General features: G+C 35.4%; 1 protein-coding gene across 2 annotated transcripts; it reads left to right on the top strand.

Moving 5' to 3' along the window:
* The first annotated feature begins 102 nt into the window (after nucleotides 1-102).
* LOC131152999 (GDT1-like protein 4) lies at nucleotides 103-26,689 on the top strand. Of its 2 annotated transcripts, none has more exons than XM_058105004.1 (10): nucleotides 103-397; nucleotides 500-609; nucleotides 711-779; nucleotides 1,193-1,324; nucleotides 1,610-1,708; nucleotides 1,990-2,062; nucleotides 18,166-18,251; nucleotides 20,635-20,718; nucleotides 21,603-21,662; nucleotides 26,291-26,689. In XM_058105004.1, the coding sequence occupies exons 2-10, from the start codon at nucleotides 517-519 to the stop codon at nucleotides 26,477-26,479; spliced, it is 885 nt and encodes a 294-aa protein (XP_057960987.1). In that variant the 5' UTR covers nucleotides 103-397; nucleotides 500-516; the 3' UTR covers nucleotides 26,480-26,689. The 2 variants fall into 2 exon arrangements, with proteins under 2 accessions (XP_057960987.1, XP_057960988.1); XM_058105005.1 differs by having other exon boundaries at nucleotides 143-397; nucleotides 26,198-26,689.
* Nucleotides 26,690-27,472: the final 783 nt, after the last annotated feature.

Raw genomic sequence — 27,472 nt, 5'->3', positions numbered from 1 at the left:
AATATTAGTATAACAATTTATTAGTGGGTTCTAAAATTCTAAATTTCACTTGTTCGAATTCGATCTCAAGTATTTTTGTTTTGAGCTGAGGGCAGTTTTAATGGAACACCGATCAATAAAGAAACCATTTTCTGGAAAGCGTATTTCCTTCCGACTTCCCACCGTCCGCACGCGCACGCGACCACGAATACGCACGCGCCTTGGAGATCTTGTTCGAATGCAGTGTGCCTCCAAAGCGACCCTGTGCTTTCCGCGGGGTCTCTCCTTTTGTTTGGATCTCCGCTTCCCTTGATCATGTGCGTGAAATCGCTAGCTTCCTGAATTTCGGTAGCATTACTTCTTGATTACGGTCGCAGATCTCGTCCAATATCTTCCGTCCTGCTAAGATTCTTCCCAGGTTTTCCTCAGTTTTCTCGAGAAAATCTGTGGTTTTCCCGTCCAATTTTATGTGGAATTCTCGTCACTTGACTAGTTTCTTATCTTAAATTTTAAATTTCAGACTTCAGAACTCACATCATGGGCTCGCGTTCAAATTTAAACAAAAGATATTGTGTTTTCTTGCTGTCCGTCTCTTTACTCCTCGTTGCGGTCTCTCGTGCATCTGCTCAAGTCTCTCTTTCTCTCTCTCTTTCTCTGCGCGCGCGCGCGCGTGTTTTATTTTTTTTCGCTCTCTCTCGGATGTTAAACTTTAATGTGCTTTGGTATTTCAGGAGTCTGTGCTCGAGAGTGACAAGGAAGAGTCAAATGGGTCGATTACGGATCTGGGTCGACGGAGTAAAGTGAGTTTATCGCCTGTTTTTTTCACCCCGCATAATTTTGTGCTCTGCTTGGTTGATGAGAAAACTTTTGAGGAATGAGACCAAATGAATGAAAGCACTTCTTATGTGCCAAACGATTTTGACGCTTGTGTTGGATGTTGGCTGTGCGCGTTCACCTTTCCTTTTTTATTATTTTTTTTCCGAGTTAATGAAAAAACTAATTTTTGTAAACCAAATACTTGTATTTGGCTCCGTTGAGGTTTTGCTTCCTTTGCTTCCAAATATTAAATTGTATATTTTCTCGGTGACCAAATAGAGTTTAGATAACTAGAAGATTTGTTTCATTTTTTAACTTCACTTAAATAACGAATATGCATTGAATTTGAGAAATTTAACTTTTTTGCTTTTGCCTTTTATGTATTTTCTGGGGACAGATAACTGTGAATCTAGAGAGTGATGCTATAGGAGACAAGAGTGATCCTGTCAATCTTGGTCTCAATTTGGATTCTGGCCTGGGAGTTTTTGATGCTTTTTTTGCAAGCTTGTCGATGATTCTTGTCAGTGAGGTTTGTGCATACTAATCCTTTTGTTATTTCATTATTTTTGTTGCTGATTTGGACAAACCTGAAGATTGTTGCTTCTTCCTTCACTATATTTTTTCTGAGATCCTTATAGGTTAATCTAACAGATGTATGAATAATTCAACCAATTTAGGGAAGAAATTATGTCCCTTATTGTTGATTGTTTCTCAGTACATGTGGTTAATTTTCTACTAATGATGAATTGTAATCGTTAGTGGCATATTTTCTTCTTGCTGGATTTTTATTTTTGACTGATGATGGTATTGCAAGATTGGAGATGAAACATTTATAATAGCAGCTCTAATGGCGATGCGTCACCCCAAGTCAATTGTACTATCTGGTGCTCTCACTGCCTTGATTATAATGACAGTAAGTAAGCTATTTTTCTGATTTGTCTGTCAGTGATAAGAATTTTATTCTTTCCTTAAATGCATTCTCTCTGTGTGTGTGTGGGTGCCTGTGTGCATGTGTGTATGTGGCGATGTTGATTGCCTGATCTTCAATGCACTTGGTAGATGTACTTCAATGTTATCATCATGTTGTGGGCTTTATGCATGGTGTGGTTTTTGCAACTATAAAGCTTTAGGCATGGTTATTCTTTCCCTTTTCTTAATGCTAGTAAGGTTAAACTTCTTGTGTGTTTGGATTAGGTGCTTTCCACTGGACTTGGTAGAATTGTGCCCAATTTGATATCAAGGAAGCATACAAACAGTGCAGCCACAGGTTTTTTTATTTTATTTTATTTTTTCATTTTTCCAACTACTTTCGTATAAAGAACTTGTTCTTTTATTTTTTTTGGTTTTTTCTAAATTCTATCCATATTTTATTTTATTTTTTCTAACTATTCAATCATTTTTATTGAACTATTGTTTTATTCTTTCCCCTGTAAATGATATATAAAATATGAGGCTCTAAGTCTTGCACTTTTGTGATTTTACTTTTAACATATGTAGCACAGAATTGGAGCAACACTTGGAAAAGTTTTGAGTATGAGCTGTTCTATGTAGCATTAAATAGTCTCAGTTTGGCAGCTCATGCTTATTTCCTCAGCCTCCTTTTTTCCTCGCCTCCCCTCCTTTCAAAATTTTATTGGAATATTAATAGTCAATGACAAATTGTTCTCTAGTAACTATAGTTAGCTGAACTTTGAAATAGAAGCATTCCATATTTGAATAGTTTTTCTGGCTCAGAGCTGAGGTGTCATTAAAGTGCTTAAGGTTGATAGTGATGATGTTGAAGTGCCCAATCATCAGTCTGTTGCTGACACCATTTTTTTTTTCTTGAAAAATGATGTGAATTTTCACAAAGTGCTTGGACAGTTAATTTTTTTTTTTGAGAAAATTTCAGGTTTAAAGATTAATATGTGGTATTGCATGCATCAATATGGATCAACGTAAGTTGGTGGGGTTTACCGTTTTAGCACGTTGTGTGTTTTTTTTTTTCTTGGCTGTTGACTTAATTAGCCTTCTGTTAGAGGTAATTTTTGATGTGTATTTTTGGGATCCAATGGTCGAGAGAGTAGGTAGGGGATTGGAGGGGTTGGAAGAGAGCTTACATTTCCTTAGGGGTTGCATCATGCTTATTATTGCTTTCCATTTTTCCTATTTATTTTTTTTGCCCTTCTGAAATTTTTTTGATAGTGTAGCTGACAATCTAGAGAGGATGGTGATTGATGAGAGATGATAGTTTGGCATGGGCAATGTTGAGAGGGATCATCTTATAAGTTAAGATGTAGTTAGGACTTTGGAGGCCTAAATCAGAATGCTTGGGACTTTGAATTTGACGCCAAAATGTTCTCTAGTGGGAAAATAGGCTCCTTTTAGCACTAGGTTTTAAAGAATAAAAGTCATGTGTCAGTGTGTAATAGTCTCTTGAGGCCTAGTCCTGATCTAGTCCAAACTTAAGTAACCAGCCATCATTATTTGCATCTCTTAGTAATACCTTTTGATCTCTTGTTCAGTTAGAAGTTATTCTTTATCTTAAATAATCAGTGTCCTGATAACAGGAATTTTTCACGAAAAAATGCCAATGCAAGATTTGTTCATTTTCTTTTTTCATTTGGGCGATTGGCAAGAGTCTTTCATTCCTTTGATCTTTTGTTTCTAGCTGCTAAATGTATATAGTTAGAATCAAAAGATTCTCAATTCGAATTGTATGCGTACTATTGACTCCACACCAATAGATATGACTGCTTCCATAGAATTGGACAACAATTAAATTTTTGTCAAATTGAATTGATTGAATCACCCCTTAAATTGAATTGACACGATTCTGAGCCCATAAGATTCTATCAGAGCCTGTTGATTTCAAACCCCAAAAATGCCTTTTTTACTGCTAGTTTTACACAATTACCTTCCATTCCCACTTTATGTGGGTTATGTCCTAAAAAGGTGGATGAAAGAAAACATTAGGCCTTCTGCTACCTTCACAGTACCATTCTTCTCTCTTGGGGGAGTATAGTTTTCTGCTATTGAAAAGAAAGGGCAGAACACGGTTGGCTAAGGCAGCATTGTCTTTTTGCTATTTTCACAAGATTGAAAGGTTGGTTTTTATTAGTTTTTGAATTACTTATCAGTTTTTTTTTTAGATTTTTCTCTACTTTTTTTTTTCTGCTTCTTGGTTAGAGAAAGCATATGCATGAAATATGACTTTTTAGGGTGTTATTAAACACCAAAAGTTTCTTTTTATAGAAACACAATTGTTTTTCTTTATTCCATCCCTTAAACACCATAAAGTTTAGTTTTTATTAATTTTTCTTCATTCCTTGGCTTATTTTTTTATTGTCTATAGAAATAATATTTTTCTTGTTAAATTTCAATATATTTTACTATTTTGGTTGTTGAACATATATGCATGTTTTCTGGAGTTGATTTTTGAAAATTTATAGTGAATTTTTACAATTTGATTTAATTATTGGTTCCTGAAATTGAGATTTCAATTCATGATTCAAATCTTGATTTGACAACTATGCGTAGACATATGACTGACTTTAATTGCCTCAGATTTCAATTCACGATTCAAATTTCGATTTGACAAGTATGTGTAGACATATGGCTGACTTTAATCGCCTGGGCCAAAGTGGGTGGCTTGAGAATGGTGAAGTGAGAGCTGCATCAGAGAGGATGATGGGCTTTCTAGGAGAATTAGATTTGTTGGTGGCAAATATGCTATACTATTGAGAGAGACGTACATTTGGAGATGACAAGCGGCCAATGCCATAGAAGATGTTTGGGTAAGACAATGCAGCAGCGGCAGCAGGAGGAGGAATAAAAATGAAAAAAATCCACAAAAACGCCTACTTTATGTTCTTTCTCTTGATATATGGCCTGAGATGGAAACCCTAATAGTTCTCAACTCCATGTGAATCTGGCGGACTGGGACAATTTTAAAACCCGAACAAAATTTCAATTTCCACTGTCCAGTAGGCGTCAGAAATCATTTCCATTCATGTGAATCTGGCAGCAATAGCATCAACTATTTTCATGCACATGAATTCGTATCCCAGTGTCCTATCCCTAAAACTGTATCTTTTTTCTAATCTGATTTTTTTTTTCTTTTGTTTCTTTTTAAGTTTTAGCAATTTTAAGCTGCGAATATGAGTTTCATTCTTTTTTTTTTTTTTTTTAAAATCATATTTGCTGCTGTACTTTTTTGTATGGACTGCAAGACCAATAGTTTATGATTACTTTGCATGAAAAATTTGCACTTAAATTAGTGTAAAATTGAGGCAAAATGAACCTGATTTGGTTGAATTGTTAAAGTTTAAACATAATAAATGACAATTGTCTTATAGTAAATTATATTTCTTGCTTTATTTTTAATATATGAAAATGTCGCATGAGATATTATTAATATATATTTTTTGATAGCAAAATAAATTCATTAGATAGAATAAGAATGTACAATCAAGAGATGAGACCATCTCCTTAACAAAGTCTTCCCTGGGAAAACAAATAAGAAAACCAAAGAGTGTAAAACACAACCCAAGGAAATCAGCACAGCCTAAGAAGTCAACAGAGAATGTCAATCTCGCTGAATATCTGAGAAGCATATCCCTTTGAAATTACCTTTACCCATGCACCACAGAGAAGCCAGGAAATGAATCTTCTCCCACACCCACAAAATGGTACTTTCTTCCCTGAAAAATGCGAGTTTTGTTCCTTCTACAAACCCCAAAATATTGCAAATAAAGAACTAATCCAGAGTGCTTTTCCTTTCTTCTTCCTACCAAGCCCAACAAAAGATATTCCCAAAAACTCCACCACTGTCCTGGACAAACCTAACTTTCTCCAAAATAACTGAATAACTTGTTCAAAACCTTCCATGCAAAATTATAATGCAAGAAAAGATGCGGAGCAGATTTTGAGCTTTTAAAACAATGCACACATATATCCGGAGAGAGAGCCTTTAAAGGCCTCCTAATCTGCAGCAAGTTATTAGTGTTTAACCTTTTAAGCACTACCAACCAAATAAAAAGCTTTGATTTTAGGGGGGATTTTGGCCTTCCAAATAGTTTTGTAGAGTGTGAAGGAAAAATCGGTGCTAATCAAGAATTCACAAAAAGATTTGCAAGAATAAACCCCTTGAGGAATCCAACTGCCAAGATCGGCTTCCAAGGATACTCGACTATTATTCAACAGGACGAACAATGAAGATATCTTATTTGTTTCCCTATCGTTCAAGAATCTCCTAAAAATGAAATTCCCAAATTGGTAAAGGATCATTTGGATCAACAAGGAAATAACTCATTTGTTTCCCTATCGTTCAAGGATCTCCTAAAATGAAAACATAAAAAGGCAAAGACCCATCCAAATCCACAAGGAAAGAGATAATGGGATCATTTTGTTTTGAGTTCAATCGAAATAGGCGAAAAAAAGAGATGGACAAGACAATATTCCCCAACCAAAATGTCTTTCCAAAAATGAATACTAAACCTCTTACCCAACATAAATTTAATATAGGGAATAAAGAGAGGGTAAATATAAGAAATAGCTTTCCATGGATTTCTCGAAGAACATCTAGAACCCAAACTAGCATCCCTCCCATTCCTGTCAATTCCAATCTCGCTTTTAATAATTTTATGCCAAAATGAAGAATACTTTGGAGGGAATTGCCAAAACCATTTGGCTAAGACAACCATGTTTCTAGACACCAAATTTCCAAGACCCAAAACCCTCCCTCTTGTTTAGACCTAGAACTACCTCCCAACTCACCAAATGATCCTTAAAACCCCCGACCCCCGACGAAAGAAAATCTCTCATAATTCTCTTGATATTGCTTGCAAATCTCACAAGAATTTTAGAAATAGAAAGAAAATAAAGCAGGATACTAGAAAGACAAGTCTGGTTAGGGCTATACACAGAGGAAACCCACCATTGACCCTTGTCTCTAACTTCTAGTAGGACAGAAAGAGAAAAAAAACCCACTAGATTATCCATTCTAGTAATAGAACGAATATCCCACAACATTAGTATACCTCGCATAGACCCTTGGGAGGGTACATAAACCCAATTCTTACTATGTCCTTCCCAAACACCTCTAACAACCTCCTTGACAACTAAGTCAAGCTTAGTCTCCTGGATTAACACAATATCGGGAGAATACCTAATCAAAATGTCCCTAACCAAACTCCTCTTCCTGACATCCCCATGGCCCCTAACTTTCTGACTTGTAATCTTCATAGCCTAACATGTTTGCCCCCTTTCCTGGTACCCTTATTGCGCCCATAATTGATGGAAGAAACCAAATTCTTTAATTCTTTTTGCACCTACTTTTTTTCTTAGTTCATACGTTATAGAACTTATCCCTACCTTAACCTTAGTTCCAGTGGAACTCACTAATTTCAAACTCATGTTGTTCAGAAGTTCATTTGGGTGTTTATAGTCCCTCTCACTATTCCCTTGGCCAAAATCAAAGGCACCACCCCCTGGCAAATCCCTCTTTATGGCATAAAGCATCAAAAGGAGAAAAGGACTGAACAGGAAGAGGAAAAATACCTTTTCTAGCTTCTAAAGAATTCAGATCATCTGAAGGAATTGCTCTCTTCATCATCTCAAGGAATTGCTTTCTTCTCATCATTACCTCCCATTATTAGAAGGAATAGTAGCGACGCCCACTTTATTAGGAATAGGCTTAGGAACAGGGGACAAAGGTCCCCTTCCAAACAAAGTTGTATTTTGATAGGAGTCATGCTTAGCAGAATCTTCTAACCCTTGCCCAGTGTCAAAGGACATTTGACTACTGTCCTCTCCTATATGCTGACTTCCATGTGAGGGAATCTCACTTCATATTATTTCTCCCTCCCTTTCATATAAACAGAGATCTCTTGAAGTTTCTACCAATTTGTCTTCTTCCATAACTAGTTCATTATTAGCTGGTCAATTAGCAAAACGTTTTCAAAATTGTATAAGCTGGTTAGGTCACCTTTTGAAATTAAGTTCGCCTCATTTCACTAATCTCTTCCCCTCGAGTCTCTTCAATTTTTGTTAACAATTACTAGGAGCCAATATTCGAATGGGAACAATCATCTTTTTGTTGTGTCAATTTTTAATTCCTTTCTTCCGCACTGTTTGTGGCTCTCCAAAACTGGTTGAAGGATTGCACCTATCCATCTTCACGGGATATTCCTCCTTAGAGAACACTGACATCTCCACTTCCCTATTCTCCTTATGTACCTTCGTTGAGTCAGATCCCCCATTTTAGTTCCGAGTGTCTGTTTCAAATGGACTTCTCCATTTCCACCTAGGTTAGACTCACTGATCCAACCCATTTAAATTCTCTTGGGCTTACTGGGAAAGCAGGTTTCAAAACAAGGCCTCCAGGCCCAAATGGAGCTACCTTGTCCACTTCCACTATTTTCGACCTAGGCTTCATTCTAGTAATAGTAGTAGGTAGGACTTTTTTAAAGTCTGAATGAGGATTAGTCCTAATTAATGCTTAAGGGTCTCTTTCCCATAACACTGTTCTTTCCATATTCACAAGTTTACCTTCCTGAAAATTCTGACTTGGCTCTCTAAAGTTTCCTTGTATCCAATCGGGTGCAGCTCCTTTCTTCACCATCTCTGCATAACTAGTCTCATTAGGCAGCCCATTATACAATAGACTATTCACTTCTTGCTGCTCTTTGTCTACGGAACCACACTTTTTGCACGACCAATCCAAAGCTTTCTGGTTTTTCTGCTGTCTTTTACCTTCATCTCATTTCAAAGGATTATGAAAAAACCACCAGCCTAATGCTTCCTTACCAACGATCCTCCTGAAAAATTCTTTTTGTTTATCCAAGGAAATTTAGTATTTTGCGTCCAAAATTTGGGTAATTGTTCCTCGGTCCACTGAATCTCATTTTCTAGCAGAACACAACGAGAAAACTTATTCCTGGCCAGCTCCATAATTCTAAAAGCTTGCGTCAAAGAGAGCCATTCAAAAGAGAACACTTTTCTATCTTGACTGAAGTAGACATGGTTTTATTTAGGTTAGCAAAAGAAGGAAAGGGTATAGGTTTCAATGAGTAAGATGCTGGGTTTTCTGGGTATGTCGAAAGGTTTTGGGGAAAAGGTCAATATTTCTTGTGTATGAATTTAAGGTTTAGAAAGGGGATGGAGGGAACAAAGGATTTTTAGGGTTAGAGTTAGCGTTTTTGCAAACCTAGGAAACGAGTGGAGGTTTATTGTGAGTAGGTGGGAGGGCGAAGTGAGACTAGTGGACAACAAAAAATTTAGTTTAGATATCGAGGAGAGAGTTGCTATGGTCATGAGCTCAGTGGAGGGAGGCAGACAAAGTCAAAGCAGAGAACCATCGGGAGAGTAGTGCATTTAAGATTGTCGGCGTTGGAGTACTGTCAGGTAGCAGTAGAGCAATGTCAGTGTGGAGGAGGGAGGCGGACAAAATCAAAGAGGAGAACCATCACTGTCAAGAGTAGAGTGATCAGGTTCATTTGCATTGGAACATGCAGCTCAAAGAGTCAAAGCCTCGATGAATTCGATGAGGAACACAAAGGATTGAGCGAAGCTGCAAGAATTGGAGAGCTGAATCACATAGTATTAGTCTCCTTGAGTCTAGACATCTTTGGCCAAGCAAGGTGAGGAGTCAGGTGGTCCGGTGGGCTAGGGATCCAAAGTGGCAAAGAGTCCTTGAACCTGGTTGTGCTTACTCAGGTGAGAGTTTAAAATTAATGTCTCTCAATATTCTTAACATAATAATGAGTGACATTAGCTATTAGAAAGGGGATTCCGTATTTCTTGGTTTGGTTTTTTAATATCCCAAAATGCCCCTATAGCTATCCATGAATAATCCAAAAAAGTCCCTATAACTACATAAAATATTTTAAAATTACTCCTATAACTACCCATAAATATTTTAAAAAAATCCCGTAACCACCCACAACTATCATAAAATAATTTTTTTTAAAAAAATATATATTTATTGTTTGTTTTTGAAAGATTATTTATTTGTAAATTTTGTTGCAATTGTCACTCAAAATTCACAGATCATGTGCATTGTGTGTGCCCGCAACTAGTGTTAAGAAAAAAAAAATTGATTTCTGCAACTACCTCTTAATTTTTACAAAACAGTTCTTCTTTGAATAGTTTACTGACTAAAATTCGAAAAAGCATACATAATTAACAACTAATAGTTCAACTTAGACTTAGAGACTGGTCCAAGCTTATAATAAAAATTGGATCACTGATTCAAAACTTCATTCACTGTTGAGAAATTAACACTTAATTTTACCGAAACCATATAAGCTATATTTTCATCACAATGGGTGGGATGTCAAAAGCAGTGTTTATGGTACTCATACAAGTCCTTGAAAGTTTGTATTCAACATCTCACTTTTTCTTTCCTCTTAGTCAATATAAGGTTGGTAATGGTAGTTCTATGCACTTTTGGGAGGATCCTTTGGTGGGATAAACTTCTTTGTTGGTTTTAGTTTCGTGTCTTTTGGACTTTCCATGCATAGTGCTCCTATTGCATTTTTTTATTATGTGGAGGGTGGTGAAGTAGAGCTCATCCATTTAATGGCAGTTTTTTGTTTGTTTGTTTGTTTGTTTTTTCATTTGACCTGTGGTGCTTGTATTTGGCTTGGGGATTATCTATGGTACATTCACTTTAAATCTTTTCAAATGTATTTTTTAAAATTTCTGACCCCTTTTCACCTTCCTCTTTGGAGAATGAAAACTAGAAGGCAAAGGTTCCATCTCCAATCAAAGCATTACTGGGACTTTGGTTGTTAACAGAATTAATACTAACGCCTATCATGCTTTGCTTATCTTTTGAAGCAATCTAGTCCAGATATTTGCGTGATGTGCTTATTTTTCAATGAAACAAATGAGTACTTATTCTTTCATTGTTAGGTGGCTAGGCAGCTTTGGTGCGAGCAGTTTTTTTTTGGAGATGTGAAACTCCTCTAGTTGATGATTTTATGTTAGAGAAGTTTTGAAAGTTTGGTTGAAGTAAGAAAGAACGTGTTCTTGAGTTGTTCTTGTTATGCTATTCTTAGGACCTTATGGGTTGAGAGGATTGCTGTATTCAAAGATCAAGTCATGCCTTTCTATTTTTCATGGGATAGAGTGGCTTTTCCTGCTTCTCTCTAGGTTTTGGCTTCTTTGGTGTTTTTGGCTATTTCTTTGACTGATTCGTAAAGTGGTTTTGGGGCTGCTCTCTCTTGCAATTATTGTTTTTTTTTCATATTTGTAGGTGGACATCTTTTTCCCTAGTTTTTATTGATGCAGCATAAGGATATTCTGCAGTGTGTGCAGCATATTCTAAGAGACGATATTGCTGGCACAAACAGTGTCCATGCTTCGTAAGTGTGTGAAACCTGAGAACTTGAGGCAATTTAGCATTGCCTCAAATAATCTTCTGGTTAAGATAATAAGGGCTGTATGTTTAAAGCAATTTTGTAAGATATGGGCATACGCAGTTGATCTGTTGTATGGAGTATTATTACCTTGTTGAGCAAAACATTGTTGTGGGTAGGTAATACACAATCACCCGTAAGGAGTTGGTTTGCATTTACTAGCGTTCTACTTGGTCCCTGTGTTGTTTAGGTATCTTGTGGCCCCAGGTTTCTTCCTGTACAATCCTAAACTGAGGCTGAGAACAATTGAATAGAACCAGGGTTCAAAGTTCCGTACAATGTTAAAATGCTTTGCCCAAAATCCTTTGGTAAAATTTGACACCAAAAAGAGTTCTTTGCCAATGCAGAGGGTGTATGGAAATTATAGAGCTTTCAAAGGAAGTGTTTCACATTTCATCTGAAACTTATTTAATACCCCACTTTAACTTGTGAAAAGAATTTGGTCTGGGTATAAGTCAGGCCCATATAAAAAGAAGAAAGGAAGCTTTGTTTTTTTTGGGTTTTGTTTTGTTTGCGAGTTTGCAGCTGATTTATTTATTTGTTCTCTTTTTGGCACTTAACAAACACAAATTTATTATGTTAAGAATGTGGCAGTCTCTTGAAAGATAGATGTACGACAACATACCAAGCATTGAGTCCCACTAAGTGGAGTAGGCTACGTAAATCTCTTTCTGCCAATTTACACGGTGGGCAATTTCATCCGAAAATTTAAGGGCTATTATTAAATCTTTACTCATCATCTCATTTCAAGTTATTTTAGATCCACCGTTATGGCCTTGCCCCGTATATTGTTGTGACTTGGCTCACTCCTCTTCATTGGTGCCCTATTTGGCCTATGTTGTAGATGCTCAAACCATCTCAGCTACCCCTCCCTTTTCTTATCTTTTATTGGTGCTATGCCTTATTGTGAATATGTTCATTATTTAATTTTCCTTTAAACTTTCTACCTCTTATCCATCTTAGCATTTTCATTTGGCGACTTACTTTTTGGATATGTTGTTTTTTAGTCGCCCAATATTTTGATCCATAAAGCATAACTAGTCTTATAGTCTTATAAAAATTTCCTTTTAATTTTAAAGGTATTCTATGATCACACAACGCACCCAAAGCCCTTCTCCATTTTGCCCATTGTGTAGTAGCTCTATGTATAACATCTTTTTTGATTTCTCCTTGAGCTTGCTTAATAAATCCAAGGTATCAAAACTCTAGTAGCGCTATTAATTCTTAACCATCAAGTTTAATGTTTTCTCCAATTTTCCTTCTACCATGATTGAAATTACATTTCATATTTTTGTATTAGTTCTACAAATCCTGAAACCTTTAGATTCTAAAGCTTCTCTCCATAATTCTAATTAAATTCTACCGCACTCATAGTTTCATCAATAGAGACAATATCAACAACATACATTACGGAACTTCATTTTGGATGTTAAGGGCTGTAAGCACATCCTTGATGTACACGTATTGTGATTGAAAATTCTTTGGACTCTTCACCTATAATCCGAACGATAGTTATTACGCTACCGTGACATTAGTATGCCTACTCCTCACTCTTTTTTTATCATTTCTTTTCTAAAACCCACCATATAATTTCCCTAGGTACCCTATCATAGGCTTTCTCCAAGGCAACAAAAATCATATAAAACTCCATCTTCTTTTTCCTAAACTTCTCCAATTGATCTTTTTAAAAGATACATAGCTTTTTTAGTCGATCTCCTAGGCATAAAACCAAATTCTTTGAGACCCCGTCTTCTAGTCTTAATTTTTGTTTAGTTACCCTTTCCCATAGTTCCATTGTATGTCTCATAAGTTTAATTCCACAACGGTTATTGCAATTTTTGAATATCTCCTTTATTTTTCTATATAGGTATCAAAATGCTTTTCCTCCATTTGTTTGGCATTTTCTTTGTTTTTTTATAATTTGTGTTAAATAAATTAGTTAACCATATTATTCCATTATCACCTAGGTATTTCCAAACTTCAATTGGGATGTTATCTAACCCTATAGCTTTTCCACTTTTCATCTTTTTTAATGCAAACCTAACTTTATTAACTCTAACTTTGTAAATAAATGTCATATTTTTAGGCTTTTCCTCATTTGTTAATTTTAAGTTTATACAATTTACATTACCTAAGTCCTTATTTTTTCTGTCTCTAACTGCAGCATGTTTAAATATGTCTCTTTCTCCTTCTTTTGTGTCTAATCTAGCATATGACTTATTATATGCTCTGCGTTTAGCTTCACTGCTGATATTTTTTGCATCTTTTCTTGAAAGTTGTCCATGTTTCTATATATTTGCTTTGTTTCATATTAAATTATTTTTGTCTTTATGGTTTTTTGGACATTGTGATCCCACCTCTAACTTTCCTAACTAACCGAAAATTTTCTTCTAAATTTATTTAAAATCTCTTTTGCTATCTTTTTAATAGAGCTGACTATCCTACTCTAAAGGGTGTTTGCAACTACACTATCCACTATTGTCCAATCACCCTCTTTGATCATTTTATCTTTGAACTTTATTATTTTCTCCCTTTAGGTTCCACCACCTAGTTTCTTGCATTGATTTATGTTACCCATTCTTTTATATTTTTTAATACATGTATCTAACACTAGAACTCTATATTGTGTAGTTTAACTTTCACCTAGGACAACTTTACAATCCTTACGTAGTTACATGATAAATGATTACCTTCCTAGTTAAAAAAAAAAAATAATTATTTGACTTCTATTTTGTTCACTTTGAAGGTTATTAAGTGTTCTTCGCTCTTAAAGTATGTATTCATTGTAATAAGATCGACATGGTGAAGTCTAAAAGATCATATCATCAAACTTATCCGCCATTTATCCTTTCATAATCTTTTTGCCCTTTCTACTATGTCCATTAAAATATGTTCCTATGAATATTTTTTGAATCCCTAGTATCCCATGTATAATACCATCCGTATCTTCTAAAAGTTGTCTTTTAAGGTTTTCTGCTAAGCTTATTTGAGGAATTTAAGCAATAATTATCCCTTGACCTAAAGAATTTTTATGATCCTATCCCTTACTCTTTTGACATCTACAACACTATCTTTTAGGTCTTTGTTTACAGTGATTCCTACCCCATTCTTATATTTTCCTTCTCTAGTGTATTAAAGTTGAAATCTTGATTTTTCAATTTCTCTAGCTTTCTTCCTTACTCACTTAGTTTCTTGAAGGTAGATTTGTGTTAAATATTTCCATGCTTTTATAGGTAAATGTCCCTAAATTCTAGAGTGCTAATCTTGCCCTAGTCTCTTGGACTAACTCCTTTACCTGTGCACATCCAGAATGATGTGGGAACCACTGCATATTTGGCATTGTATGTCACTTGATGTTGACAACTAGCCCACCCTCGCCCATTTTTTGCTACACCTGGGTGGTATAAGTGCAATAGCATCGCTTGTAGGGGATGCACCAATGCATAGATTCATGTCATAAGGATCTAGCTGTCAGCTGCGTAATGCAACCCACCTCTTTTATCCAGGCTTTGGATTAGTTGTATGGGAAAAAAATTAGGACATTTGAGTGCATCCTAGATGGAGTTCTCAAGAGATAGATATAAACAAGATTAAATGTAAAATTGTTAGCTTATTTATGATATAAATAATATTAGATAGCATTTATTATAAGCAACATTTAATGCATACTTGAATGAGATTGAGTGCGAACAAAATTTTAATATTTGAGCTATGTGGCAGCCTCCCAACTGCTAGCATGCTTGTCCATTTGTGTGGAACCCCAAATCTGTACCTATCTCTTGATATAGTGCAACTGGGCTGTTATGAATCTTGTATGAAGCAGTCATTTTGATACCGTGCAATGCTGCAGTCATTATTCTGTATCTGTCTCTTGATACAGTGCAATTGGGCAATGACAAAAGGTTGAGTTCTGGGAGAATCTTTGGGTGGGAGAGGGTTTTGTTTAATCTCTCTTCCCTCCATATTGCTCCTATTAGCGCCTTTTCTTCTTGGCGGGTGGGTTCTTCGTGGGATTTCTACTTTAGGAATCTCAACAAAGGAGGTGGTTAAGCTGATCACTTTACTCCATACATTGATTCATTTTGTTCCGCAAGGAGGGATAATGAGAGAGTATTGGGATGCGACTCGGACTTTTTTGCACCAATTCCAATTGTCTCTTTGGAGCCACATCATTTGGAAGGCTAGAGTTACATTCAAGATTCTGACCGTTATTTGGATAATGACTTTGAACACAATTAACACACATGATTTGGTTTACATAGGAAGGCTTTACATGCCTGCTATGTGTGTTATGTGCTGCGAGTCCAATGAAATGAGTGCTCACCTTTTGCTACATTGTAGGGTTGCTCTGTAGGGCTGGGAAATGCTTATTGAATTGAAGTTTTAATTCTCTAGAAAATGTGAACCAAAACTGAACTGATCCAAACGGTTGCTCGAAATTCGGTTAACTGGTTTTTAGGCCGATATCCAATGGTTAACCAAACTGAATGGTTGGATACAATTTTCAAATTTAAAGTCACTATAAATTAATATTTTTCCTTCCATTATAAATTTATAATCAACATGTAAATTTTAAAATTTAAACATTAGATTTGTGCATCAATAAGAAGTCTTAAAGTCATAAACTTTAAATTAACATCCTTCATAAGCTTAAAAATATCCACCTGTGAATTAGACATGAAACAAAATCAGCATCCAAGTTCTCTTTCTGAGAAGTAATATAAAAATAATCAACCCAACTTCTAATAGTTATCGAAAAACAATTTTTTGTTAAAATTATTAAAATGTTATATATTTATAATATGATGGTTTGGTTCAGTTAACCGCGGTTATTAAATAGGCTAAACTGAAATTGAATGCTCAACTGAAAAATTGGAAACTCCAAAGTGAAACCAGACTGGGAAAATGGTTAACTGTGGTTCGGTTTGATTCAGTTCTGCACTTTGGTTCAGTTTTTTGGTTTTTGATGCCTCCTATTGCTGTCCTCTAGAGAGATCTCTTCCCTTGCTTTGGCGAATCCTGGGTGCCTCCTTGGACTGTGCGGGTCTTTTTCCTTGTGAGTTATTGGGGTATTGGAAAGGGTAGGAAGGGTGAAGTGCTTTGGGGTAGTGTAGTGTTTGCTATTTTGTGGACCTTATGGGTTGAAAGAAATGTGAGAACCTTGAAGGACCGCATAACATCCCCTGTTTTGTTGTGGGATAGATCAATTTTTAGGCCTCTCTCTTCACCATTCTTTTGAGTTTTTGTTGCCGCCCGATCTTATTAGGGAGTGTGGGGTGGAGCTTTTTAATTGCTTTTGAAATTTTATGCGATAGTATTTTTTTGGATGTATTCCACTCTTCTTGGCCATCTTGTTCTTTGTATTCTCTGTTTCTGTTGTTAATAATGCTTTTTTCTTATAAAAAAAAATATCATACCATTCATCAATCAACATAAAAATTTTCATCATCAAGTATTGAGCAATTTGATGGCACCTCTATTAAACTTATTAAATCAAACAAATCAAACATTAGAAATAATTTCAAATCCTGGATCAATTTAAAAAAATTAGAATAATGAAAAAGTCAAACTAGTTCAAATTAAATTTTATTGTAATAAAATTGGAATTTTGATTAATAATTATATTTTTAAATTCACTCTGTAATCCTCGAAGAGCAATTTTAATGCATATTGTCAAAAATAGAATTTTTTTTTTTGAATAACTTTCTTATTTTTCAAAATTTTTGTAAATTTAAGGTATTTTTATTTTTATTTGAATCTACAATCTCGATCTGCAATTTTATTTTAATTTTTTCTCGAATAAAAAAATTATTTATGTAATGAATGAATGCACAGAAATATATTTAAATATGAAATTACTATGGCTGCAGTAGCCGCAAGAAGTGAAAGAATTGGGAATCTGGTTTTTATTTGTAATGCGTTGTCATGATTCTTCACTGAAAGGAGATAAGGTTGGGATTTTAAGGTTTTCAGTAGTTTATTTATGAAGCCTCTTATGGAGGCTCTTGTAGCTGTTTTCTCATATGTATCTCAATAAATTCAAATTTGAGTTGACTATGAAGTCACAAACCCTAGAAAATCAAATATGTCGTGTAGAACAAGAAGCGGGACAATGGATGGACCTTGTTTTGGAGGCTGATTAAAGAGATTGGGTTGAGGAATTATTGGATTCCAGTCTAGATTTAGGAGTAACTTATTAGGGTTGTGTTTATGTGGGCGTTTGTTTGTCATAGATGTGTTTTTTGTCAGGTTCTTTTGTAATTTCATGTATCTGTAAGGGTTTATGTATAATTTCTTGTAATTTAGGCATTATTATAAAGAGGTTCTGAAAGCCATGTGGAAGCTAGTTTTTCTTGAATTTGAATTGAAGAGAGCGTGTGAGTTTACACCACCACACCCCACGCGATGGCGTCTATCTTCTTCCTCCTTTATTCTTCCTTCTTCTGTCTTCTTCTTCTTGCCCTCTCCTCTCCCTATTCTCCTTTGGACAATACCCTTACTGCTGTTCTTACCAACACCCTTCTCTGCTTTCTCTGTCTTCCAAATTCTCTTGGCAATAGTTCTCCTTGCCTTTTCAATTGCGTCCGTCCTTTAGCTATTTTTTCTGTTTTATTGCTGCTGGAATCCTTTATTAAATCACCAGACAGCAACTTTTATATTACTTAATGCTGCATCATCGTGCCCCTTGAGTTCATTTAATTTTATGATGCCATATCTTTTGTACAAACTCCCATATTTGTTCAAAGATTTTACTATATAAACAATTATGTTGTTGCAATTGATTCTCTAGATGTAATTCCAGACTTAATTGCAACCTTATTCAAGTGCTGATGTTGTATGGAAAATAACTTTTAATTGCATGGATGATGTTTTAGAGTTTAATTGTACAAGTGAATTTCTTTTTAACTCTGTGGAAATCCCTATATAGTTAATATTAACTAATTCGCAGTTGTGTTTTCATCTGCAGTTCTTTATGCTTTTTTTGGGCTTCGGCTGCTTTACATTGCTTGGAGATCTGATTCAAAAGCATCCCAGAAAAAGGAAATGGAGGAAGTATGTGTTTCTTTGGTACTTATTGTCAGATTCCTAGTTGCTAAGTCAATTAAATTTGTCTCTATGGGACAAAACTGGCAGAGCTTTCTTTCAAAATTTTTTTCATGATTGTTGTTCGATACTGCATTTAATAATTATTTCTTTGATATTAATATTGCTTGATGGTTTGTGCTATATACTTTCTTTTGGAAATTGGAGTGGCATGAACCATTTCTGTCCTAAAAAAATTCAGTTATAATGATTTTGAGACATTATGTGTTTCAAATTAGTGAATGAAGGCTTGATGTTGCTGTGTCCTGCGAGATTTTAAACTAAAACACAATTCAGGAATGTGAATTCTGCTTTCATACCATAATAGGTGAAGTGGAGGTGAAAATAATAATTACACTCACTGCTTGTGGTTCCAGTTCTTTCCAAATTGACAGTTTCACTCTTAACATTTCTGCCATTAGGCTTCCGATGCATTATATCAATAAAGTAATGAATACTAAAAAATACTTCACCTATCATGCTTGGGTCTTGTTTGCATTTTTTGTTACTTTTGTTTTTTGCTGTTATTTGTGTTGGTGGTTTGTAGAGCAGTAAGTATAATGTGGTGATAAGAATATTAGTACCATCACTGATATAACAATAGTCAGTGGAGTTGAGCTTGTTTTGTTTTTGTGCGTGCTCTACTTCCTCTTTTGTAGAGCTTGTTTGAAGTACTCCTCACCCTTTGTAGTTCTCCTTGAGTTTATTTTTCTTTTCTTATTTTTTTTTTTCTCTTGTTAAGATTTCAATAATCCCAATCTTTAGTAGATCACTTCAACAATTTTATTTGCAATTATCTTTGTGGTAGTTGTGCACTTCATTGAATTGCTTGTACAGTCATACATCACTTAATACATTTTTGCTCTGAGTAGAAAGGAGACCAGTGATCATATTTTACTTCTTGTTTAGAGCCTGGCTGGTTGGAAGCCCAGGTGCATTTCTAGTCTGTTTTTCTATTGTTGATTTATTGTGTCTTTCAGTAAATGGCGAATCTCTCTCAGCAATAAAGATTGCTGGGCTTCCAACCAGCCAGGCTCTAAACAAGCAGTAAAATATGATCAATGGTTTCCCTTATACTTGGAGCAAAAATATGTATTAAGTGATGTCTGACTGTACAAGCAATTCAATGAAGTGCATGATTACCACGAAGATAATTGATTCACCTAGTGAATCTAACAAATTGATTTGAATCCATTGATTCGCACGATTCTTGACCTGTCATATCTTGACAGACCGGACTGGTTTAAAAGCCTAAAAAATATTTTTTTAAATATTACTTTCATTGTTTCATGATTACCTTCATTTCATGCCTTCCCAAACCATTCACTCTTGGAGGTGTATAGTGTTGTGCCATTAGGAAGGAGCATCACACTCATTCGTTAAGGTGATACTCATGTTTTGTTGTGTTGTTTAGAGTCATAAGTTGGTTTTCGTTAGTAGTTTCTTCAATTATTATCATTTTTTAAGTTAATTATTATTTTTTTCCTTTTAATTTGAGAAAGAATATGCATGAAATATTATTTTTTTTAATAAAAATTTTGATAAACATCAAAGTTCAATTTTTTTAATTTTTTCTTGAATCGTTTGCTTAAACAACATAAAGGTCATTTTATTATTTATATTTCTTGACTCATTCCCTTTTCATTTGTACAAGGAAATCATACACATGAAATATGATTTTTTTTGTCAAAATTTAAATGTATTTTACTATTTGGCTTGTTGTTCATATATCAATATATGCTTGTCATTTAGAATTTGATTTTGGAAATTTCTACCGAATCTTACGATTCAATTCAAATCTCGATTCTCGGTTCTCAAAGTTGGAATTTCAATTCACGATTCAAGTCTCGTTCTGACAATTATGGTTTGAAGGGATCAGCTGCACATGATGTCCCATAAGCTCGTGAGATTAGCTAATACACTGTTCATTAGCAAACTCCTTGTGTTTTGTTGTCTTCATTAGAAGGCGCGCATGTTTTGCTGGCCAATTAGCCAGTCACATATCAGCCTAGCAGCTATCATTTTGTGAATGGTCAGTAAGTTCACTTACAGTGACGCTTTCACCTACAGTGACACTGTTGGCAGCTTTTCATGGTGAAGCAAAACTTTGTTTTCACTTTTAGTCTGTTCACTACCATCTTACAAATTGTTTAGATACCATTTCAGAAAAAAAAAAAGCACCAATATCCTTGTACTGAGAAAAGTAAGGACTGAATTTTCAGTTTTTTTGTTTTTTTATTCACGACACCTTATCCATAACTGGTCATTGCTAAACCATTATTTATGAGCCTTGTTTTCACTGGAATTTAGGATTATACGAATTTATGCTGACTTCCTGTCATATCATGTATAGGTAGAAGAGAAACTTGAGGTGGGACAAGGGAAAACGGCTTTTCGTCGCTTCTTTTCAAGATTTTGTACACCAATATTTTTGGAGGTATGTTTTATGTTTTAAATATATTTCAACTTTCTGGTAGTTTGAAGGTCTAAGTTTTCCAATATTTCGTTAGAAAATTATTCTAGTATTTAAAAGGCTCAATCAAGGGTTGCCTGTGGATGAGGCATGCCCAAAGTGCGTTGAAGCATAGTCCAAAATGCCAAGTCTAGAAAAGGCCAATGCTTTATACACTGAGGCTTACACATTTGTACGGAAGGCAAGCCTTTTGTTCCTTTTCAACTGAGGCTGACATGTTTTGGGTGTGGATCTGAAGTTAGATTTGCCTGCAAAATTGTAATGGCATGTTTATATGAAGGAATGTCCTTAAAGCAAATTGATATCAAAATCTCTTGAACCTCAACCTTTCCAAAATAAAGAATTGCTTTTTAGTAGATGAAAAAAATAATTTGAATTTTATTATGTTATAACTATCCCTTAGCATGATTTTCTAAATGATTCAAGTTAGGATTCTTAGAATGGCCAACAAGTAGCTTACAAACTGTATTTGGTTTAAAAAAAAAATTATTGGTGATTAAAATTTTTTTTTTTCTAAAAAAATATGTATTTATTTATTGCATATTTTGTCTTAAAAAAAAAATTCTGAAAAGGCTTGAGGGTTAAAATGCCTCTCACATTACCTCTTTGCCTTTCAAATTATTGATTTATTCAATTAGCAGTTGTGAGGGATGATAGATTCTGTGGTTTGTATTGCTTTCCCCTGAGATATACCATGATACTTGTCATCTTGATGCATTGGGAATTTATTATTATTACTATTTCGCAAGAATTATTACTATTATTGTTGTTGTTGTTGTTGTTATTATTATTATTAAAAAACATGGCATGATTCGCTGCTACATCTCTTTTTGTTGCTTTGTTTGCAGTCATTCATCTTAACCTTTCTAGCAGAGTGGGGGGATCGTAGTCAGATAGCAACAATTGCTGTAAGATGATTTATTTCTTCTAGTGTACAATTGGCTTATATTTTTCTTCTTCCTTATGGCTAAGAAATAATTTTCTTTTTTGGAATTAATCTTTTTTCGCAAGTCCTCTGGGTGGATTTGTTTTTTGTATATTTGGTTCTTTGATCTGTTAGCAAATAAATTTAAATATTGACGTTTTTTTTTTTTTAGAGACGATATTTATTTCCTTATATGACAGCAATTCTGTGCCATGAATATGAGAAAATGTTAGAGCATAAATGGCTGATAAGTGCCTAGCAACTAAATATGGTGCACTTTTTTCATTGTTCTTTTTGTTTTTTGTTTTTTGTTCTCCATTTTTTGTTTTGTTTTGTTCCTTCTTTTTTTCTTTCTTTGGGTAGCATGACAGCAAATTATGGACGAAAGTTTGTCTTTGATATCACTTTCACTTGGATATGCATACTATTCTCAAAACAAAAGTAGGCGCGTGAAACGTCAATTATTTGCTCAGAAGAAATCCAGGATAGGTTGATGATTGAGGGTCTTGATTGGAGTCCAATTAAAGAGGGGAAAGCTAATTGGTTTGAGAGACCTTTTCAGGTTGTGGAGGTCAAGGTGGTGATTTTTGATATGGAAAGAGATAAAGCTTATGGTATGGTTGGATTCATGATTGCACTTTTCAGAGATGGTTGGGAGGTGATTAAGGATTACGTGGAAATTTTCAATGAAATTCATGGTATTGGGTGGTAAGGAAGACTCTGGATTCTACATTAGCTGTTCTTATTCCTTGAGATATCCATTCTTCTAAGGCGAGGAATTTCAGGTCTACTAGCTTGGTTGCTGGCTTGAATAAAATATTGGCTAAAGTGTTGCCTAGGAGGCTTAGAGTAGTTTTGGGAGATAGGATGGGGCTTGATTAGAGCACGTGGCTATGAACCATGGGGTCGGGGGCCTCCTCGCTCACGACTGGCCTAATAACTTGGAATCATTTTTTCTTGAGCCATATGAGGAGAAAACTTCCTATATGCTTCTAGACTAAAGAGAGGTTTTGGGACATATGATAACTAAAGAGTAGTGTGCCTCTGTTAGTTACAGATTTTATTGTTGTTGTGTTGGCTGTTCATGAGGTGATAGATGATATTGAGTTTAGGGGTAATGGGGATGTTGTATTTAAACTTAATTTTGAGAAAGCTTACATTAGGGTGAGTTGGACTTTTCTAGATAGGGTTTCGGAAAATAAAGGCTTCGGAGTGATTTGGAAGAATTGTTTAAAGGTTATCTATCATCTACTAATATATCTGTAATGGTGAATGGGCAACCTCAGTATTGGTTAGTGCCACTCAGGGGTTTAGGCAGGGGGATCCTTACTCTTTGTTGTTATCATTAGTGGTTGATGGGCTGAGTTGATCGTTTTCCTATGCTTAGGGCGATCAGTTGTCTTAGGGTGGGAGCTGATGAGGGGGAAGTGTCTATCTTCAGGTTTTTTTTTGTTACCATTCTCTTTCTAGAGAACTAGCTGTGGGCACACGCTATGCGTGTTTTACGCAGCCCCTTTTTTTAGAAAAGTGGAAGTTATGTTGATGATGGGGTTGTTAATGGTGATAATGGAAGAGTCGTAGAAATATTTAAAAAATTTGCTATTAAAAATTGTTATTCTATTTAATTACTTACAAATCCATGGTTTATAAATCTTGCGAATAAATAATAGCTTGTAAGGCCAATTGCATTTTAAGAATTGTTAGATTACCTATTCATCTAAGAGCTTAAGCTATTAGGTTGTGGCTGAACAATGTATATCAAGCTTTAACAAGAATAATGAGGAAACATATTAATTAAAAACTAAGTCCTCTTTTTAACTAGTGGTAGAAATAATCTTGACAAGTTTTGGAAAACAAAATTTTTGGAGAAAAATTTATTGCGGATTGATATGGCTAAGAGTGGTGTGGCCAGGATTAGCGTGGTTCAGGGGAGGTGGATGATTTTACTTTATTTTTTATTTTTTGATAGCGCAGGTGTCCGAGCTTCTCCAGACTAATCCTGATGAGTGGCGGCCTTCCCCCTTGGTTTGCCACCTAGGTAAATTGGATGTGGTCACAGCTTGTACACACTTGGGCCGGACGTTCGGGAAGTGGTTACCCTCCCTGTGGACCCCCCTTTATGTCCTGCGGATGGGACCCCCGGAGGGGCGACAGAGCGCACCATGACTTTTGTCTCTACAGGGCAAACTGCCTTCCAACATAAATGTTGTCATCCAGCTGCCGCGAGGATTCGAACCTCCGATACTCCGTAAAGAACCCTCCTACTTTACCACTGCGCCATGCTGCAGTGGCATTTATGGCTTTTATTGCTGGTTGTGTTTGTTGTCTTGGTCCATATCTTATTTAGTTTTATCTCTGATATGTAAATCTTAGAGCTGTGTCTTTTTAGGATCCAGTTGTTGAGACTTGAGGTGGGTAAGATATAGGTTTGGAAGAGGGATTGAATTTTTTTTAGCGGTATGTATCATGCCTATTTTTGCTTGTCTCATGACTATTCCTACTGTACTTTTTTAGGATCCCTGTTAGTTTAGCCAATCATTTAGAGAGGATAATGAGAGATTTGCTTTGATTGGGTATGAGATACAAGGGATTATTTAGTGAGCTGGGATGTGGTTAGGAATCCAAATTAAAAGGGGCTTTGGGGCTGGGGAATTTGGTGTCTGTGCTTATCTTTAGTAGTTAAAAGGTCGAGGAGGTTTCCCTAAGAAGCACACTCTATGGGACGTGTTTACTGTGAGCAAGTAATCTTCTTGTAATGGTGGGATGTCAAGAAAAATATTTATGTTGATAATGCAAGTCCTTGGAAGTTAGTCCCTCAGATATCTCGGTTGTTCTTTTCTCATACTCATTATAAATTGGCAATGGCAAATTTATTTGTTTTTGGTAGAATCCTTGTGTTATGAGTTGTCAGATTTGGCTAATCTTTCATGACTTTCTTCTTTGCATAATGCACCTATAGTGTTGTTTTTTCTCCCTTGCAGAGTGGCTCTATTTCTTGGTACTTCATTTCTTGCAGAATCCTAATGCGTAAGAGGTTGATGACCTCGTCAATTTGATGACAGTTCTGGATTCTTTTGTTCACCTTGTCAATTTGACGACGGTTCTGGATTCTTTTGTTCCCCCGATTGAGTGTTGCTCGCAGTTGGCTCGAGGATGTACTTCTGGAACATTTGCTTCTAAGTCTTTCCAGCTACATTTATTCAAATCTCCAACCCCTTCTCATTTCCATCTGTTGAGTAAAATTTGCAAGGCTCGTGATCATTTTAAGATTTTGAAAATTGGACTTTGGTTTAGGACAGGATCAATACAATGATTTGTTGCTAGTGAGAAGGCCTCATAAAGACCCAAACATCTGTATGGTAGGCCTGGGTTCGAATGGACAGCTGAGCATCTTTCCTTCTTTGTATGGTGGCTATGCAGTTCTGGTGTAGGCTATTTATCTTTGGTGAGGCTTTGGTGGTCCAACATGATATGGAGGATTTTTTGTTGTAAAATTTTGTGGTTTTGACAGAAACAAAAGGGTATATGTTGTGGACTCGTGCTAGGATTGCTATTCTCTGCAAGAGGGGAATGCTAGGACCTCCAAAGATTAAATCACTTCCTCCAATATTCTTTGGTATAGAATTGTGTTCTTTGCTTCTGGACTTTTGCTTTCTGTTATGGGGAGTTTCTGTTGACAGATTTGCAAAGGGATTGAGGGGCTGTTCTTTTGTGGTTGACAATGTAGCATCTTTAGTTGGAGGAAACCTTGTCCTCCATATTTTGTACTTTTGGGTTTTCTTGTTCAATTATATTCTTATCTTCTTTTTAGCTCCATGCTCATCATAATATTTTGCCATTACGGTTTTTTTTTTTGAATGTTTTTGTTACTGGCTTGATGGTAAACCATCTAATTTTCAAAGTTCAAGTAACCAATTTTAATTAAATTCTGTGGAAATGATGATATTCACTTTTCATTGACAAATTTAAGTGACCCACCCCCTAACTGCTTTATGTATTTCTATGTATTTTCTGTATGCAAAACACATGAGGTATGTCCCACTGGCTTCCTTTAATCCAAAATTTATGCAGACATTAGACCTTTTCAGGTTAGTATATGATTCCTATAGCTTATTAGAAGTTGAGCTTATTATGCATGTCTCATATTTTGACTTGATTCCTTGCATGGGTGTAACATGTTAGTTTACTATCTCGTACAGCTAGTTATTTATGTTGGTTGCAATGTCATGCACATGACATTTTGATACTTCTGTAGTTGAGTTACATGCTTCGAAGCAGAAGCCTCACATCTCCTTCAATACTTTGTTCTGTTGCCCACTGTTATCGACGCCGCCCATATATCAGTCCATGATCCTTGATCTGGAATTGAGGCTCTTTACTGAAAGTCCTTGTCCTATTTGTACATCGATTTATTTATTTAATTATTGAAGTTGCATATCCCTCCACTGATTTTCAATTCTTTCTGAGAGCTGACGAGACCCTTTATTTTTTCAAACTCTCTCATCACACTGATTCTAGCGTGCAGAAAGTCTCCACGTGTGCTCTTCAGCACCAGAGTAATTTGTACCTGTCTTTGGCCTTTGTTTCTCAATCACAATATTGATTCTGCAGTTGGCAACACATAAAAATGCGCTTGGAGTTGCCGTAGGTGCCACGATCGGGCATACCATCTGTACATCACTGGCGGTGGTGGGAGGCAGCATGCTAGCGTCAAAGATTTCTCAAGGAACGGTTGCCACTGTTGGGGGTCTGCTTTTCCTGTGTTTTTCCTTGTCCTCCTATTTCTATCCTCCTCTGTAAAGTATAGAAATGTAGGCTAACCTGATTCTTTCCGGGCGCCTGTGCTCGTCATTTAGTTTTTTGTATTTCATTTTTTTATTTGTGTGTTGTTTTTGGGTCACCTTCGTTGGGAAAAAAAGGTTTAGGCAATGCCTACTGGTTTTAACACCAAAATTTCCTGCACATTCTTGTGTAAACATTTCGCATATAAATATATAAGTTGATGAATAATTCTTGTGTACTCTTGACCTGTTTATGTATTTAAGTAGTATAGGATGAATAATCATGCTTTCAACACAAACTAAGAACATTTAATTGAATTTATATCCAAATTTCTTTTAATACTTATAAATTTTCTTAAAAAATCAGCACTTAAATAATTCCGAAATAAAAATAATTGTGGTCTCTAAATATTAATTGTTATATTATAATATATATAATATTATTATTACATAATAATATTAATTTTACTTAATTAACGATAATTATTTTAAATATAATAATAGTGCAAGAGTATTATATTTTGGAGCATTGCTCTCCAACTGATTGCGAGGGCAATTCAATTCCAAGAGTAAAATATCTCCATGTGAATGGATTCCCTACCAACGCATGGGGAGGGTAAGAATGGGTGCCTTTCATTTGGTAATCTTCTAAATGTTACAATGTGGATATTTGGTAGTCCGAATAAACTTGGGAATTGAATGTTATAGACATCAGAATGTTGAAAGATGTTAGAACTAAATGCCTATTAATGCAAAACTTATAGGAATTGAAATGAAATCAGAGCCCAAAGCTGGGGAGGGGACATGATTAGTGTGTTAAAGTGGATTAGAATGACTAATCTATGGTGGATTAGGTGGGTAAATAGATGAATAAATGATAATTTATATTGATGGGTTTATGATAGCTTGGATTATATAATCTAGGGTGGATGGCAAATAATCCACCATTTCTAACAATAATATATTGTTTTTAACTACTTAATTTGTAATTCATTTTGTAATGTAATAATTA

This window comes from Malania oleifera, chromosome 4 (assembly GCF_029873635.1).
Source record: "Malania oleifera isolate guangnan ecotype guangnan chromosome 4, ASM2987363v1, whole genome shotgun sequence".
In the NCBI taxonomy this organism is placed as follows: Eukaryota; Viridiplantae; Streptophyta; class Magnoliopsida; order Santalales; family Ximeniaceae; genus Malania; species Malania oleifera.
Note: the sequence above shows the minus strand (reverse complement) of the source record. Positions and strands in the feature narration are given on the sequence as shown.

Coding starts and splice junctions, on each gene's coding strand:
- LOC131152999 (XM_058105004.1), top strand. CDS start 517: ATGGGCTCGCGTTCAAATTTAAACAAAAGATATTGTGTTTTCTTGCTG. Junction 780..1,192: donor ATCTGGGTCGACGGAGTAAA/GTGAGTTTATCG, acceptor TTCTGGGGACAG/ATAACTGTGAATCTAGAGAG. Junction 20,719..21,602: donor GTACACCAATATTTTTGGAG/GTATGTTTTATG, acceptor CTTTGTTTGCAG/TCATTCATCTTAACCTTTCT.